Consider the following 19,138-nt stretch of genomic DNA (forward strand, 5'->3'; position numbering starts at 1 on the left):
TTCTGTTGATAATTTGCTGTAGATTTCCAAATGACCGACCACATGATCATTGTCAGATTTGTTACTTCATGGTGGAGCAATATCCTCAAATGTATGTTCCTTTGCTGAAAAATATTGTTTACCATAAAATATATAGCAATAATATATGAAAATAGAATAGATATATTAATATTTATATTACATGCGAGTCCCCGTAAGTACTCAGCTAAGAACTTTGCATACATATATCAGCACCTAGACGCCTTAGTCAGTAAGTTTAACCTACTTTTGTTTTCTACTTAAGAGATATATTTATCATATTTTTAATAGAGATATATATATGTATACACGCTGTTGTATATAGGACTCTTAGCCGGTAGTTTTTCCTGGTTTTGTTTTATATATGGTCGCATCTGGTTATAGGCCTGTTTCACCTAATGTTTTCCGCATAGAACCGAAGGATATTAGTTTTATCATTATTATCTTTTCATTCGATGATATTTTATTGAAATTTTCTTCTCAAATGATAGGTGATAAAAATTCAGTTTTGCTATTTACTTTCAAAGTCACCACAAAAATTAAATTAATATTAATATACAGTTATACTGAAGATTAGATTGGAATGATAATGAAATTTTTCAAGAAATGTATATACATTATACGCATGTCAATTCTTAAATACCAATAAGTTGTTATTAAGAAGAGCTCTACATTCAAAATTTTACAGATTCAAAATGAATTCATCAACTAATCTTCATACTATATTCTTGACTTTAAGGACACCTGGTCAGTGAAGTTCTTGAATGATGCGAAAAGTTCATATTATATTATATTACCTAATAATATACAGGCGTTATACAGGGTGTCACCAAAATAGTGCGATAGTTCACAAGGGGGGAAATTTTTGCCGAAAATTAATGACAAAATCAATTCTTCAGCAATTTCAAGAAAATGTGAAAGAATTTTTTTTTCATTCTTGGAAGCCTGAAACTTTTCGAGATGGCCTTAGAGCTTTTGTTCACCTAAAGACCTCCTTTAATTTTCTAAAAGGATTCACACCCTGAAAACTTTTACACTCATTTGGTAACAGCCTGTGTGAGAAGCTTTTGATTTAAAAGGGTTTACAGGTTTTCAAGTATTTCAGAACATCTGAATAAGATTCTCGTGAACAAAATTGGGATTAGTTAGATGCCACAATTTTATATTGATTTCGTTTTCATCGTTTTCGTTTTGTTTTACCTGATACTCCACTTTTTCCAATTAATTGAAGATGAAAGTTTCAATGCTTCCGTTTGAAATGCTATACTCGTATTTTCCCAGAGGTGCATTCTAGGCTAATTTGAATATGAACTTTTTGCTTTATTTTTGAACTTTCAATATTAAAATAATTATAATGAAATTATCCTCAAAATCTTTCAATTTCGGACAATTTCAAAAATCGTTATTAGGTGCCTATGCGCTGTGTCAAAAAAAATTACATCCTTCGGTTATATGCCATTCTTCAACTTGAATTTTTCCAAAGAAACTGGTCAATAATCAGAATAATAGCGACTTAGTCGGTTCAAGTACCCGACCTAACATCAATCTGAGTGCCTCTAGTAAATTTAATAATTGTTCATAAAATGCACGACGTTTTTCATTCTTTCGCGTGCCCTTCAGCTGAAGGATAAGTTGACGCTAACCTGTAGCAGAAAACCAGCTGACTTTCCTCAATTCAATACCTCCTCGTGGCTTCCACAATGCAAAAAAAGAGATTGTTTCGAATATTTCAGTTTTTGAAGGGGACGTGAACGATATGTATATAAATATTTTTTTTAATAGATGGGGTAGGCTTTCATCATAATCTTTACACAAATGTGGCGAAAAGTTGTGTGCACAGATTGTCGCATGTCGGAATGATGGCCAATGCAAGTTGTCAGGAAACTTACGGTAATTTTTTTTTTTTTCGTTATTTAGAATCGGTATTAAATTATACGATAGTAATTTTGAAGATGCAAGAAATTCTTTAAAGTTATTTTGATCTGCATGATAGAGTCTTTGAACGTCAGAAAATATAATAAATACAAGAAGTGACAATACATAAATAAACAGAGATTGACTAAAAAGTAAGGCAATAATCAAATATTTCCAATTGTATGAAAAATATATTATTTTCCTATAAATTTAATTCATGGCTCCAATTCTTGAAAATTCAAATAAAACGAATAAGTAAAGAAAAGCTTTTACTGCGGTTATGACAGCTTGAATTTTTTTTTTTTGTAGATTCCATAAAAAAAATTGTTTATAATCACATATTATTTCTCTTTTATGTTTTTATTTTCATTCGAATCCAAAGTTTTTGTCGAGGACATTTCTATCACATTCATAATATGCATATTACTTTCATGATAATATCGGTTACACAGTGTGTAGTTGGAAATACCTATATAACTATAGAATCTTCAGCCGAAAGATTTGTCAAAAATCAACTACATGAAATTTTTTTCCTGTTGAGATTTTGTTTCATTTTAAAATTTATTAAGTATGACTTGTTCATTAAAATTATTTTACTTGTAATTTCCATATTTGGCAGGAGTTGTAGGTACTATAAACCCTTTTAAATTATGCTAAATGAAATGACTAAGTACCCCCAGAGAAGTACAACAAAAGATGCAAAATTGTAATTTTAATACAATTTTTTAATTCTCCAATTCTTTCTACATAATCCTCTAACTCTTCATTCAAATCGATATATTTACAGTTCAACATGGAGCTGTACCATTATTTTGATTGAAGTTCAATTTGCGTATTGATTGGAATCTAATGAACCAAAACACTGAAATAATTAATTAATATACATCAACATCAACAGAATAATCTGCAACTTATCTTGAGAGATAGTGACTTTATCGCCTTGAATGAAGAGTCTAATATACATAGAAAGTATTGGAGAATATAAAAATTGTGATAAATTTTCAACTGCCAATGGCGTAGAATGAGGGGAAAATCAACTCCCGTCGAACGCCTCTGGTGGAAATCAGAAACGTCGATTGAGCATAATTTAAAAGGGTTTATGCATCTTCACCTCATGCCGAATATAAACATAATTCAAGAATTCAGCCATTATTTAAGTAACTAATTTTTTTTGTACTTAATGTTTTCTCTTGAATCAAGTTTATTTGAAATTAATGCTTCCAAAATTTTCAATTTATGGTGCGCCAGATCAAAATAATTTTTCGAATGCAACATAGTGAGATGCGAGAGGAAATGACTGAAGAACTACATGAGAAACAGGGAGGTTTCCGAAAAAATGCGATATATTTGTTAGCCAAGTACTGTAGATTGATTACGTTATCAATTGTAATCAATAAATTAATTGTAGAGAATTACAGATAATATCTGTGATAGTCTGTGATGAGATGTTTCTGTTTGTGTGCTTGGATTTTTTATTTCATATTGATTAAAATTAGTTTGAACTGTTTCACAATGATCATATCTGTGAAATTTAATTTTTCCATAAGATTCTTCGGATTGCATTATTGTTTTTCCGATTATAAAATACCGACAGGAAAGTATATCTTTATATAATTTCGATTATATGAAACATTCATCAAGCAGAATAAAATTATCGAGATATATACGTTGAACTATAGAGTTTTATTGTTTTTTTTTTAGAAAAACGGTAGCTCAGGGTCACTCACTTCCATAAACAATAATGTCTGAATATACAAGATTAATTTCGAACCAACAACTAGAAAGATTATATTCAAAGGGTCTGTAATCATTGAAGATATTTTCAAAACATGATGGCATAATGACAAGAAAACAAAATCCCATTCAGCTTTCGGTCTCAATGTGAATTGGTTTACTAAATAACATAAAAGTATTTTCCAAAAGTTTGTAATTATTTATAATTATATACGTCTAAGAATAATCGACCTTTTGAATTTGATCTTTCTTTCATACATACTACAATATTGATGATAGACTTAACAATAAACGGATTTTTCTCAAACTGAACTGGACTAATTTTACAGAAGATTTCTATGTTGAGTGCCAATTTACTACCAATCTAGTGATAATAAAATCAATTTTCTGATTTTACATATTTATATACAGGATATTCTTAGCGATACGTATGCTGTACATCAGAAAAGCATCCTCCATTTGTTGTTTGTAAAAGAAGAACTTTTATGGTCATGAACTGGATGTCGAAAATCAAATTATATCGAATCTGAAGAAAAGCACGATTGAGTGAACAGTTTATAAGCATAAAAGTTGTTTTTATACATTTTTCAACTCGCTATTTTTATAGAGTGCATCAAATCCTTATCGAATCGTTGAAACATGATTTTTTCGCATGGTCTCTGATTATTGAGAACTTTCAGTTTGCTAAACATTTTTCCAATACTTAACCATCTAGATGATTAGTGAATGGATGTTCTAGATTATTCTATTCGCGTTTTGCACAGAAATCCTGCATATCGACAGTAATTTAAGTGTAAAAATTGTATTGTTAAATGATCCTAAAAATTATCATCAGCAATTCATTTTTATTTCGACACATATTAATTTAAGGTAACACTTAAACGCAGTGTAGTGTTCCATTGTTAATAAATTTTTTAAATATTTTCAGTTTTGACTTGTATTTCTCTGCCTTTCCCTTCCCAAAACCTGAAAATAAAATATGATGAGAAAAGTGATGATCGTTGAAACGTATTTCATCAAAAATAATTTATTTCTTTTCGGATGATGTTAATTTGGAAAGTTCGAAATATATTGACAAACGAATTATTCTTCTAACCTCCAGCAGAGTATCAGGAATGGTTATGCAAGAGGAAAAGGGTTAAAGGTATGTTATGTTCAATCAAGAAATCTCTTTTCCATTCTTAATAATTCGCCATTACTGAAAAAGTAGAATAGTCTGATTATTTTTTTGATAATGATTCGAAATTCCTCTGCATTTTAAATTTTCTTTAGATACTACAATGACTGCCACCATTGGTATACAAGTATACACTTTTTAATAAATCTACCCCCATTTTTATAAGAAACATCAATTAATTTCTTATTAATGATAAAATTTCTGAAAACGTTTTACGAGGAAGGTGCCACATGAAAACAATATGTTCGAAAAATGGAAAATTTTTATGTATAAATGCGAATTGCGAGGATATTATGTACACTGAAATCAATAAGCTACTCGTACCTAATGCTATTGCTACTCAATAAATTTTTATGTCATACCAATTTGTTATTTTGATTTTATTGCTTAGTTTCCAATGTCATTGTTAAGTGCATTGGGCCTTTGTGCATAATTTAAATACTTTATTAACAGAATTATAATAAATTATGAACACTTTCAACATTTTTCATTCGTAATAAAATGGAATTGGCTATTCTGAAACGATCTCGTGAATGTTATTATACATTTTCAGCAGGAAATATATTCTTTTTTCATTGTCTAGTTATCAACTCTCTATGAAGAAAAACTAGACTCATAAGGTTTGCATTACTGTAACCTCAAACGAGATTGCTGGGTTAGAATTGTTGTATGTTAAGATGTTGGTTTGTTCAATCACCAAATTGAAAACTAGGTTAATTGTACTTACGTGATGATTTGTACCAAAGAGCTTCAAAGTATAACATTCAAACACTTAGTTCTAGAAGACATTTCTGCTACTTCTAGTCAATTAATTATTCTATGGTTCGCAGAGATAGGTAGCCCTGTAATCAGTATAGTAGAGTTTGAATTTGAGCAGAGAACTGCAGCATTGGGAAGCAGATTTTTTTTCAACTGTTCATTGCATATTTACAATCTATTTATACAGTAATTACTAAATGTTATGAAATATTGGTTCATGGCTTGAGTCGGGTACCATCCATTAATGATTCTCCGCACAATTATTCCTCCAAGAGGTCTTCGGGCCAGGTGAGAAGCCGCCAAGAAGAGTGCTTGGAGGTTTCTCATTATGAGAAACTGTATTCTTCATTTTGTTATTATTTCTATTGATTTCAGTAGTGTTTCCATTCCGAAAAGTTGATATTATCGGTTTTTTTATACGATAAATTTTCATAAATAATTGTTTTTTGACAATGTTGCTACTCATTTCATCATTTTTTTATTGATGTGCACACTACACAATAAAACTGCTAAGAATCCATTCACTTGATAAAATGTACTTGATTTTTCAAGAACTTGATAAATGAATACTTGTCCTAATATCGAAAAACTACTACTTGACTTGATTTCAAGTCGAGTTACTTGAAAATCAAGTCAAACCATGAATCTCAAGACAAAATATCTTAAACCATCCTTCTGAGGAGCTCGTTAATTCTGTCTTCCCTACACTTACTGCTGAAGCCATCTATCGACCAACAGTGGGAACCTAAGTACGCACCTTATAAGGGGTGTTTTTTTTAGATCTATAGAACTTTAAATTGCAATAAAACAACGATGGATTATTCGATTGACATGAATTTTAATTATCCGCAAGATAATCTTGTGGCATTACATTTCAAATATGATTTCTGGCATATGACCGCCACGGCTGGCTCGGATGTAGTCCAATCTGGACATCCAATTCTCGATGACTTTTTCAACATTTGTGGCCGTAAATCGGCAATAACACGGCGAATGATGTCTTCCAAATGGTCAAGGGTTCGTGGCTTATCCGCATAGACCAATGACTTTACATAGCCCCACAGAAAGTAGTCTAGCGGTGTTAAATCACAAGATGTTGGAGGCCAATTCACAGATCCAAAACGTGAAATTAGGCGGTCACCAAACGTGTCTTTCAATAAATCGATTGTGGCACGAGCTGTGTGACATGTTGCGCCGTCTTGTTGGAACCACAGCTCCTGGACATCATGGTTGTTCAATTCAGGAATGAAAAAGTTAGTGATCATGGCTCTATCTTTACCGATCACCATTGACTGTAACGTTCTGGCCAACATCGTTTTTGAAGAAGTACGGACCAATGATTCCACCAGCCCATAAAGCGCACCAAACATTCAGTTTTTCTGGATGTAACGGTGTTTCGACATACACTTGAGGATTAGCTTCACTCCAAATGTGGCAGTTTTATTTGTTGACGTAGCCATTCAACCAGAAGTGCGCTTCATCGCTAAACAAAATAAAATGGACGTAGTGCGCGATACGTATTCCGCACAGAACCATTATTTTCGAAATAAAATTGCACTATTTGCAGGCGTTGTTCAGGCGTGAGTCTATTCATGATGAATTGCCAAACCAAACTGAGAATAAATCACTTGACAGCTGTTAAGTCGCCATCTTGAACAGTAATGCCAACTTAAAGTTATATACCTCGAAAAAAAAACACCCGTTATTATATTTCAGATTGGCTTTTTATAATACTCAGCCATCAATACCACCGAAATCGTCCAAATCTAACCTATCATTCATCTCCCCAACGCCATTTTTCCAGGAAATGTCAATTGCTGAAACACGTTTCAACTCGTCTCCGATAGACAAGCCGTCCAGTACTCAAAGCAGTAGGTCGTCAACGCCTTTCACCTTACCGTTCCCGTCCTTCACGTCGTCTCTACTAGAGATGAGCCTACTGCATTCCGGACTGCTCAACGAGGAGCTTTACCGCTGTTCGTCCTGCATGGCTGCCTTTCCCTCCGTCTGGCTGTTGGAACAGCACAATGCCTTACAGCACATCGGATCGCTCAGTTCCTTCGACAAGCCGTTCATATGCGAACAGTGTGGACAGAGCTATAGGTAGGTGAGAGAAATATACTCAATGTTTTTTATTGTGGTGCTTATTCTTCATATGAACTGTTATAGTATCATTGAAGGTGTGACAAGAAGCCACGTCATCTTCCCTATTACGTTTTCAAATGAACGTGATTAGGTTCATACGCATATAAATTCATTTCACGTCATTCCAGTTTATTATTTTGATTTTATTGGTTAGTGACGAATATCATTATTAAGTACATTATCCCTGTGGGCATGATATAAATTCTTTATAGACTTCAGGCGTAATGCAAACAGAGAAATAATTATTATATCTATCAAATAAGTTCAATTGAACACATTTTAACGAGTTATGGACAATATAAAATCGAAAATGAAATGTTAGTTATTCGATCTCCTCTTATTATTGTATTGACTCAGTCTTCACTTGATGAAAATTCATTTTAATAGGAATCAAAGGAGAAATAGAATAATTATCATGTGATTTCTCATCTTTATTCTATGAGTTACAATTGTTTTGCTATACACTATTTTCTTCAGGTTTGACATTCTCAATAATTCTTAAGCGGAAATAGAATAACACTCATTTTATTTTCGATTCAAAATGAATTTCCATCAAGTAAAGACCGAGTCAATCGAATATTATCAAAAGTTTTTTGAGAAGCAATATGAAATCGGCATTCCTAAAACAATTACGTTAATACTGGACTTACTGCAGCAAATATAGGTTCATGTTGTATTTTCTACTGATCAACTTTCTGCAAAGATAAAACTCGTCTGGTATACCTGCGGACATTCTTGATTCATTTTTCGAAGATATAGATACTTATCCGCTATGTGTATATTTCTTCTTGTGGTTCTCTTCGAATCACAAGAGATTTTAGTGCAGTTATAGTAGTCCGGTCCAGCTTCTGTCAGAAGAGTTCTGATGATTTTTCAGGATCGTTCAAACCCAAATAATTCGCATGGGATTTTGCCAAGTGTGTTTTTTCCTGGTACATTTACCAAAATAACTAATTTTTTGTCTTCTACGTAAGTAACTACTTCACAAATTCTTTCCGACATCAGCACTGCAATGCAGCACTGTAACATCTGAATCATTAAATTCGGTGACTCTTGAATAAATTCCAGAACTTCTTCTTAAACCAGAATTTTGGACTTTTTTGACTGATATCCTTTCGATCCTCACCAAATTCTTGTAATTACTGATGTAAATGATCTTATTTATCATCAAATTCTCTTTTACCGTTAAATATTCAGAAAATAAAAAATCCGGAGAAAATGTCACAGAAAGATCGGTAAAGTAAGCACTGTTTCATTCTACTCAGTTGTCTTCTATCCACAAAATTTTGGTACTCTTCATCATGAGATTTTCGTGACATTTTTGGCATGTAATTTTCTACTTCCTGCTTCAACTAGTTTGTATGCACCATGGGTATTAAAAGATGTTGATTTTTTCGGGTCATGAACATCTACTTTTCTGGGTACATAAATAATTATTGAGTTTCCACAGGTGGAATTGATATCCATTAAATATAGAATTGTTGAATATTCCGAACAAATGTATGGGTTCCAGAGCCATCATGGGTAGAACTAATATTTGAATGATAACTCAACAGCGCTGAAGAGTATCATATGGTACTACTTTGTCATATCGATAAATAAACACATTCAATTACGAATTGTTTTCGCTGAGAATTCGAATATCACAAACCAGTTGAATATTTCTTGAGAAGACTGCACTATATGATATGATAATTCTAATTCAAGTATGTGAAAATCAAATTTTGTATGGTGCAAGTATAGGTCCTTGGGATGAATGCGATTTACAGATGTTGTAGTTACATTTATGACGCAAGTGTTTTAAACAGGTAGATTAGTTCATTGTATTAATGAGATAATCATTTATAGATTCAGAAAGAATCTGTTGAGAATTTGTTTCAAGAAGAATGTCAACTATGTGGAAAAAAAATTTCGAAGATGAAAATCCGAATGAACACTACAAATTTGTATCTTTTCTTCACTATACATTAGGCAATAAATTATCGATTTGGTCTAAACTGTCGTACTTAGATATTGCGCCCTTCCTTTCTTGATCCGGAAGTAATAAATTTAGTGAATATCTTTCACGGTAATATAACGCCAAATTTCAACGTATCGCTTGTAATCACAGGATCGCCCTTCTGAACTGTTCTCCTCCATTAATCACCTCTCCTATTTTCAGGTATCGATCAGCGTACGTCAAACATAGGGAACAAAATCACAGGGCAAGATTACCTGCGGATAAACTGTTTTCGTGCGATGTCTGTGGAATGCAATTTCGATACTTGAAGTCCTTCAAAAAGCACCGTCTCAACCACGCCTTGGAAAAGCTGCATGGAAAAACGGGTGACTCATCGAAAGTGTCTGTGAAAAGCGAGATGAATGAGGAACAGACGAACGACACTAAATGTGATAATAGTAGCGAGGTTTCTAGCAGCAACGAAGTTATTTCTAGCCAGGACATGGTCGTTGTAAAGACTGAGGTTGAAGAGGAGAGAGATGAAAGAGATAATAATTCTACGAGTAAGTATGAATGAGAATTAAAAAAAAAATTACTTCTGCGACGGTTGTTTTGTGTCTTTGTGTTCTCATTGAGTGAATTGATTACTTAATTTCGATTTGGATCAACCTAAATCGAGTATTGAAAAGCAAAATGGCATAAATGACAGCAGGCAATTATTATTATTATTATTTGAACTGGGGTCCTTGTTGCTCACTAAGCCTTCCAAGAACTGCGACCTTGTAGATCTTTTGTTCTCTACCCTACTCATTCATGGAAACTCAAGGAGGTCGTCAATGAAGTTGATAAAACTGACAACCTCTTTAGGGGCCTTGGCCGTTACCTCTCGGGTGACCATGACCGTCTTCCTCATATGAATGGTTCTTAGGCCAGCCAGCTCTAGACATACCTTGTGCATACCATGTGTTCGGCTAATTCTGCTCCTGATCCACAGAGCCTGTAAATCTCATCTACTGACTTTCCCATACGGTACAAATGATGTTTGTACCGACAGTGCCCCGTCAGCAGTCCCACCATCTCCCGAAGCTCGGCCCGTGACAGTTTCAAGAGCTTTCTAGCGTAGGTATGTGAAATCATCACGAATTTCTTGGCCTGAATAAGTCCAGGAGTGTTTGTCCAGTGGGTTATCCTGTTATTCAACTCCCATTGCTGGACCACTGCCTTACATTGGTCTTTTCCTAGCCTATAGAAAGGCTCAGGTCCAGCAGGTATTAACCTTGATGCACTTTTTGCAAATTCATCGGCTTTTTCATTTCTCTCAACATCAAAGTGCCCAGGTACCTATAGTAGAGTCACTTATTGCCTCTGGCCAGTTGCTTCATGGTGTTACGGCTCTCCCTGGTCAACAGAGACGCCTGGCAGTACGATTCCTTGGATCTCAGCGTGGTCTGGCTGTCCGTGGTGATGAAGATATGCGCCCCTTGAGGTTCATTTTAAGACAGCAGGCAAACTTAACAGTAGAGTCAAAAAACATTTTGAAAATCAGAAAACAAACTAATTGGTTGATTGATTTTTCTGTAAGATCAGTTATTATACCCCTGGAATGAAGTCAGGCTATTCATATTCCTTCAAAATATTTGATATATTGATGATTGATGTTTGATAACACAGTGAGGAAAAAGCTATTGAACAAAAATCTTTCGAGATTCTTTGGAGTACATGACAGGTTCGCCTACAAGTTTTGTGGCCACTAGAACCTAATATCTTGTGAGTAGGCAGAAAGCTAGAGCTAGAGTTTTCTGGCTATTATAATATTTATCTCATCTTCCAAGACCATGCTCCCATTTCTACCTACCCCTCCAAAAAATATACCACCATCCAACCAAACATTTCAACACCATCAATCATATCTTCCAACTTGCAGATGAAGGTCAAATATCGGACGCTGAAGTCGAGAAGACAGATTCAGAACAGGACAACACGGTCGACTCCATAGGACCCCTAACGCCATCCTCCACCATGTACAACGTGGACCTGATGAAGAACGACCAAGACTCGCCCATCATGAACTTCCTGAGGGGCGACAACGCCGCACGTCAGAGGGAGAGGAAGTTCGCCTGTCCCTTCTGCGGCAAATGCGTCAGATCGAAGGAGAACCTTAAGCTGCACGTCAGAAAGCACACGGGCGAGCGGCCTTTCGTGTGCCTCTTCTGCGGCAGGGCCTTCGGTGGCAAGAGTGACTTGACGCGCCATCTGCGTATCCACACCGGAGAACGGCCGTACCATTGTGATATGTGTGGCAAGTGTTTCGCCAGGGCAGACTACCTGTCGAAGCATCTGACCACGCATATTAACACACCTCGTTAATGTTTTGAATGTAATTTGAAACCGTTCACGGCGCCATCTTTGTTGAAGCATGGTCGTTGAGTTTCTGACTTATCGAAGGGTTAGGTTTTGAGGTTTTTGAGGTGTTTGATTCCGCCTAGTTTGTGAGAAACTGCTTCTTCTTGTAATGTTATGTTATGGTCTTTACTTGATGGAAATACATTTCAAGACTGATCTATGATGATCCACAGGGCGTAATAGAGTGGGTAGAAGACTGAAGTGGGTATAAAGTACTAATGAAAATAAGAACGAATTTCATGCAAACATGGATACAATCTGCTTAAAATTCCGAGACGAGGGGTGGTTGAGTTCAAAAAGACTCGTTTTTTGTAGTAATCTCAAAATGACTAAAGGCATTCAGATGGGACTAAAAACAGCTGCATAGACAGTTAACTTTCAATATTTCTGGAAGCTCTATCATATTTTCAGTAGATAAAAAGTAAACTTCATATAATATCGTCTTCAACTTGCCAAATTCTTGACGGAATTCAAATTCTTTAAGACTTTTTTTAGTCCAAAGCTCCGAGAAAAGCAAGAGAATCGGCATCAAAATTTCAAGATTTGATTTTGATATTTTCACCATTTATTATGACAACTCCCGAACTATTTGAGGAAAAAAGCTTGAGTACCAGGTATAGATTTTGATATCATTCGAAATAATTTTTTATAGCTCCAATAGTAACGAAAAGAATGAATCTAAAAATTATTGATCAATTTCACGAATATAACACTGTGCACAACATGCAACCTAATTAGTCTGGCAATTGGTCCAGTGGGGACATTCGTTCATCCATTCGATGTTGTTGGTTAAATAATTAGCAGTGCTGGGCTTGAAGAAGAGATTGGACACAGTAACGAAGCTACAGACAAAGACCCAGAAGCCAACTGGTTTTTCCAAAAGATAATACTCTAAACTTTTGAAAGGTCTCACATAGGACTAGTAGTGTCGTGATAGAAAACATTCAAACAAATGACCATTCAGTTTTTAGTATCTTAAGTTTTCACTAACTTATTTACATTCATACAAAAAATCATATTCATCCTTCCATTGAAAGTTCTGTTTATTACTATTTTTTTCGAAAAATTAGGTAATCAAATTGAATTTTTTTATTTTCAAGATTTGTATAGGGTTTTTCACTGGAAATCATATAATTCAAAATGGTTTTAATGGCCACACTATGTATGATACCTATTCTAAGATGCCCCATGTCCTTTGAGTTCAGGAGTTTATACCTTATGATCATAGAAAGATTAGACAACATTCAGAAATGCTTAAATTGTTTAATCAAAATCTTTGCAAATTGTGACTACTGAGAAAGATTCAAAAATTCATGAACGGTATTATTCAGTTAATTGACTTTATATTCATCTTATTGTGAACAAGTTTTAATGTGATTTTTTTTACATAATACAAGAATACCTGCACGGCTCAGTACTTAGCTGTACTTTTTTTCTGAAAACCATTCACTGAATAATGTCCTCCACTAACTACTGTTGAATTTTTTTCAGTATTCACAGAAAAGCACTGATTTTGATAAAACTATTCAGCAATTTTTAAACGTTGTGAAGCGTGTATTATTCCATGATTGAATAACCTACAGAACACCAAATGAAAGATTGAAACGTGCCTTGACAACTAGGCCATTTCAGTCCCAATTAAAATCATTCTTATTGCTTTTTCAATTAGGTGACATTTCAAATTAGAGATCTAGAGATCATCATATGAAATAACAATAATATGAAAATACTGATGAAATAGGTAAATAATTAATGAATATCTATCTGTCTTGATTGCTTTTTCTTGAGCACAGAATGAGAATGAAATAAATGTTTTCTAGGAATAATAGGAATTCATATTATTATAGATTCATCTTGAAATGTATCTATTTTCTATCAAATGATAACCGAAACATTTAAAGAATTGGCAGTTCCCCAAATGCTATAGGTTATCAATATAATCTTTGAAATCAAGAAATTGAAAATATCAGAATCGAAAAAGACACCAAAAAAATCATTGGTCTATTTTATGAGACAGTTGATTCTGATGCCCGTACATCCATAATAATCTGTATTATATTGTTCCGAAAAATAATATTATCAAGACAAATTTTTCATCAACAAATATAATTGTAATATTGGGTAAGTTCTTCTTTTGTGATTCCCGAGACAATAAAATTTATAGGGGTTTGCAAAGAATTCTAGATAGAGTAGTATATTTGACTAGTATGACAAACAAAATGTTGAATTCCTGACTTACCATTTTTGTCAACTATTCCACCAGCAGAAAACTTTCGACTGTTGACTGCAAACAACTCCATTCGGATCGAAATATAGATCAGAGCTTAAGGAGCATATTGGCCTGGAAATCTTCCCGAAAGTCGAGATTCTTCCTGGTTCAGATGATTAACGGTAGTCTTTCATGAAAACATATTACTCTTTCAAGTCTGCAGACAGGCGTGACATATCGTTCATCTCCAGGAAATCATTACTCTAAGTTTCAATGGAAAAAGCCATTTGCACTCCAACCTCATATTTGGGTTCGAAAAACTTTCCAAGAAATTCTTCATTTTGAATTTCATTTCACATTTTTCAGATCATACTAGACACGGTTGAAATGTCAAAGAGCTTCTTAATGACTTTTTACCTAATCTCAATGAAGAGGTCTGGATAAAATACATGGAATTGAAGATCCTATGTCTGTACAGGGAGAGGAGTTCAGATTGAACAGAGCAGGTGGCAGTCGGTGAGAATAATCTCTTCATGCTCTAGGTCTATTTGCTTCAACAGAAGATTGATTCCATTTCAGATTAATGCTACGATGTATTGTCATATAGTTTGCACTTGCAACTTGTTTTTACACAAATCTTTCAGGGGTACTTTGAGCGACTTCAAAGAAAGTATCCCATAATGATATTTGAATATTAGATAAAGTAAAGTTGGATATGTAAGCGTTATTCAGCTCTCAATTGTCTATTCGGATTCTCCCCTGAAGCCAACATCTGCAGAATACTTCTTCAGAGGTTCTTTGATTATAACACGATAATGGAAACAGTGCGGAGGTAGGATTTTTATTGCCTATGTTGGATGAGGTTGAGCAAAGATTATCCCCCCCCACTACTTATAACAAAAGCTGAAAAACCTATCAGTTTCAAACATTTTTTATAATTATTTCGAATTATATCGTGAATTTATGTAGGTATGAGAAACACCTTGTGTTTTAGTATTCTCTGGACATATACATACAGAATATCTAATGGATAGTTACTCAAGTATTTTTTCTTTCTTTAAATGGCGGGGGCAGTAAACTAAAAAAAAACAACTTATGAATGAAAATTATAAATCTTTATAGCGAAATTTCCCAAGAGATTGACTTATTGACAAGGTGATGTATTCTTCGATATTTCAAGAAATTCAATTCGATATTATAAAGTGTGAATGAAGATGGCGTCCTACACCCAACAGAAAACAATTTGTGATATTTTTTTTAGATTGATTATATTATATATCTTTTATATAATTCTCTATACACACAACTACAAAATAGTTACCGGTGCTATTACATTATATTAGTTATTTATACAGAAACAACGAAATACAGTTTAATCGCAATATAACTGGAATACATTTTTCATAAAAAAATGATTCACTTTGGATAGAATGATATATTGAATTTAAATAATTGTAAGCTAGATATATTATATTGATTATATCCTTATATATTTATCAATTCAAGGTTCACCATTTTTTTTTGTATGAGAATAACAGAAGATTTCCACATATGGGCAACCTATAGACTAGAGGCACCAACACGATAATCGATATCATTAATTTAATTAATTTTTGTTTCAATATTTATTTTATGATTCAACATATTTCATTTTCACTTTATACTGAATAAAAATCATAAATCTTTTTGTATTTACCTAATAACCATTCGATATTTCGATTGTTTTTTATCCAATGACGGTAATTGAATTAATGAAATCAAAAATTCGAAAACATTCAAATAATGCTACTAGAAATTATGAGTTCAACCTTTTTTTTCTTATTCTGAATACATCGATTTTTTTTTGAAATACTTATAACCATGGATATAATATAGTTCAGTGATATCATTTTTTAAGTTCGACTCTCATATCGAAAAATTTTCGATTTTAATAAGGAAGGAATATTTTTGTCATCATAGCAGGGTTAGTGATTTGAAGCTATATTCGTATTGAGTTAAGCTGATATTGAATGGTTATGAGTTTACTGCAATAGCTATTTAAAAAATGTCTCTAATCTATATTCCCAAGAGAGTTTAGGTTGTGAAAAGCTATGGCCAGTGGAGACTTCAATTCTACTTATTCTATAGATAATATTCTGATTTGATGAATTTTACAGAGTATCCGCATTGTTGTTTTTAACCTATCTTTAAGACCTGTTGTTGAAATAAATGTCTATGTACCTCTCATGACAGTTTGCCGTTACATAGAACTGCCTACTAGATAGAGCTATTTTTATACAGATATACGTCCACAGATTGAATGGTTGTATAATTTTTTTCAACTCGAGACCTCAAAGAAATAATGGAATTCTTCATTTCTCTATTCTCCCAACTGCTTTTGTTCAAAGATATAAATTATTATCCGGTTTTTTTCCTCCTTATCTTATATCTCAAAAGTAATATACACTATATTTGTTTTGAAATGAAGAATAAAAATTATTTATTACCAGTATGAATTGATATCCACAAAGAGCATAATTATTTACTTACTATGCAATGTTTCTCTTCAATACAGTTGTATTCCTTGTAAGAATATATCTTTTTGAAAACAATATCAACACATTCATCAAACACAATTAAAAAGCATAGAATGAAATCTCCCATAAGTCAGTTTCGTGAATGCTCAACTTTCATATTTTTGTAAAATTGACCTTGATAGAAGTTTCAAAACATGTGGTTATCATTTCATTTTACATCATATTCATCATGAACACAATTGGTTTCTTAGTAACACAGCATCTGAACACAAGAATGAACCGAGCTGTTATTTTATTACATTCGTAAATTCAAATTTTTTAGGAGATGGCAAACTTTATAGTGAATAATGCTTGGCACCTTTGCAATTATAATATATTATATTTAAAATATGATGTAGATCTGTAAGATTTCAATGTGATTGGCCAGTTTTATAGAAATATTGGTATATTATTTTACTATAAAAAAGTGATTGCAATTTTAATCTTTTCTGTTCAATCCAGTGTAAAACTGGAGTAGCGATGTCAATTGTCCACAAATATTTTAAAAGTTAATAGTGATTTTAATCCCTACATATAATTCTGAGATCAAATTGTTATAAAGTTTCTTATTTACAACAATTACTGTATGTACTGGAACATTTGAATTGATCAAAAAATATTCCTACAGTGCGAACAAAAATGAATAGAGTTATTATTATGGATTAATAATGCAATCATGCTAAAAAAATAAAACCCTACATTCCCACTTGATCCTTAATAGAGCACCCTTTACTATAATTTCAATCGGAATGTAGTAAATTTATCTTGTTTTTATAATGTTTCTCATGATAGTAATCTACTATAACCAGTGTTGATGGCTGAAAAATACTGTAGGACTTGGGGTATTATTGACTGAAGAGAAGTCTGATGCTTTCTCAAATTCACCATGTTATGTTACCATTTATCACGTCAATTCCATCATCTTTATTCAGAAGGCAAATGATTATATTTGTTGCATTAACCTTTCAATTCCTTCTAACAGGTGTATTTGACATGAGTTAATTATTTATTTTCAATTCGAGATAAATGTTTAGATGACTTCATCTTGCAATAATCCTCGCAGAAAATTCACAATGGTCCGCAGAAATGAAGAGTGATGAAAGAAGTAATAATAGTTTAGAAAAAGAATAAATTTTCACTATAAACATGGTGCTGCAATTGTAAATGAATATGTGATATAGAAATGTGGTTAGTAGGATTGTATAATTTATTGATTAACCAATTCAAATTTGAAAATATTTTTAAATCTATGTGTGATGTAAGTTTTAATGTATTTTGATGTTGCATTATGTACCATCAACATTTCTTGGTCTAAAAAATATATTGAATGTGTGTAATTTTCTGCGTTTTTCTCATTTCTTTTTAGATGACATCCACCAAAAATCCTATGGTTATCGAAAGTAATTTTTTCAGTTCTGTGAATTTCTTTAGGTTGAATCAAAATCTGCCATTAATTAAACAGTAAGTGCAGAAGTACTTTTCTTACCTCTTCGCCTCCATAAACATTAATCTCACTCACAAAAAGGTTTCCTTAATCAAGTATTCTGGAAATAATAAATGTATCTAGTAATTGAATTTTATGTAAGATAATTCTGGCGATTTTAACTCGAAATTAGGTACTTATACTTCTCTTCTTTTCTTAAGATTATTATATTTCTATAGAAACCACAGCTATGTTTGATGTGCGTTTCATAAAAAACGATGTGAAAATCAACCGAACAACAATCTCATTTGAATTCAAAAAGGCTAGTCTATACAAAGTCACCCATTTTTCCAAGAGTGAGCATGCACCGTATTCCTAAAAATATTATACTCGATTAAAATGAAAGATCTATTTCTATAAAGACAGCGAAAGTCAAGAAAATGAGAAATGTAGAAACGTACCTTCTACACCTAATTAATTTTCCTGATGATTTATTATCATCACCTCTTTTATCTGTCAATTGAAGAGAATTAAAAGTTATAGTCTATTTGTAATTGAGAAGATCATCTCGAGAGAAAATTATGTGGAGAAAATGTTATTGGAGAAAAGTGAATTCCACCTGAAACCTTTTGATGTTAAGTAAATGCTACTTGTGCACTCAAAAGAGATCATTGACCTCGTACTCACAAAACCTAAGTCTCAACATATACCTAGTTAAGGGTTAAAATATTAACTCTTAATTTCAATAGACACCAGTATTTTTATGGGCCTTCAGTGAAGAATTGTCTTTTGTGAACATAAAGAGTTTTTAACAAGGTGTCATTCAATGAAAGAAAGGAATAAAATATGAGAAAAAATTCAA

At 32.9% G+C, this 19,138-nt stretch overlaps 1 protein-coding gene across 6 annotated transcripts in view; it reads left to right on the forward strand.

The window, feature by feature from the left end:
• LOC123686407 (zinc finger protein 184-like) overlaps nucleotides 1-18,190 on the forward strand; it is a 110,946-nt gene extending 92,756 nt beyond the window's left edge. For all 6 annotated transcript variants that reach the window (XM_045626532.1, XM_045626524.1, XM_045626504.1 and 3 more), the window contains 3 exons: nucleotides 7,407-7,705; nucleotides 9,909-10,249; nucleotides 11,611-18,190. In XM_045626532.1, the coding sequence (XP_045482488.1) occupies nucleotides 7,407-7,705; nucleotides 9,909-10,249; nucleotides 11,611-12,053 (1,083 nt within the window). In that variant the 3' untranslated portion in view covers nucleotides 12,054-18,190. The remainder of the gene's footprint in view (nucleotides 1-7,406; nucleotides 7,706-9,908; nucleotides 10,250-11,610) is intronic.
• Nucleotides 18,191-19,138: the final 948 nt, after the last annotated feature.

Source organism: Harmonia axyridis, chromosome 1 (assembly GCF_914767665.1).
Source record: "Harmonia axyridis chromosome 1, icHarAxyr1.1, whole genome shotgun sequence".
NCBI classification, from domain to species: Eukaryota; Metazoa; Arthropoda; class Insecta; order Coleoptera; family Coccinellidae; genus Harmonia; species Harmonia axyridis.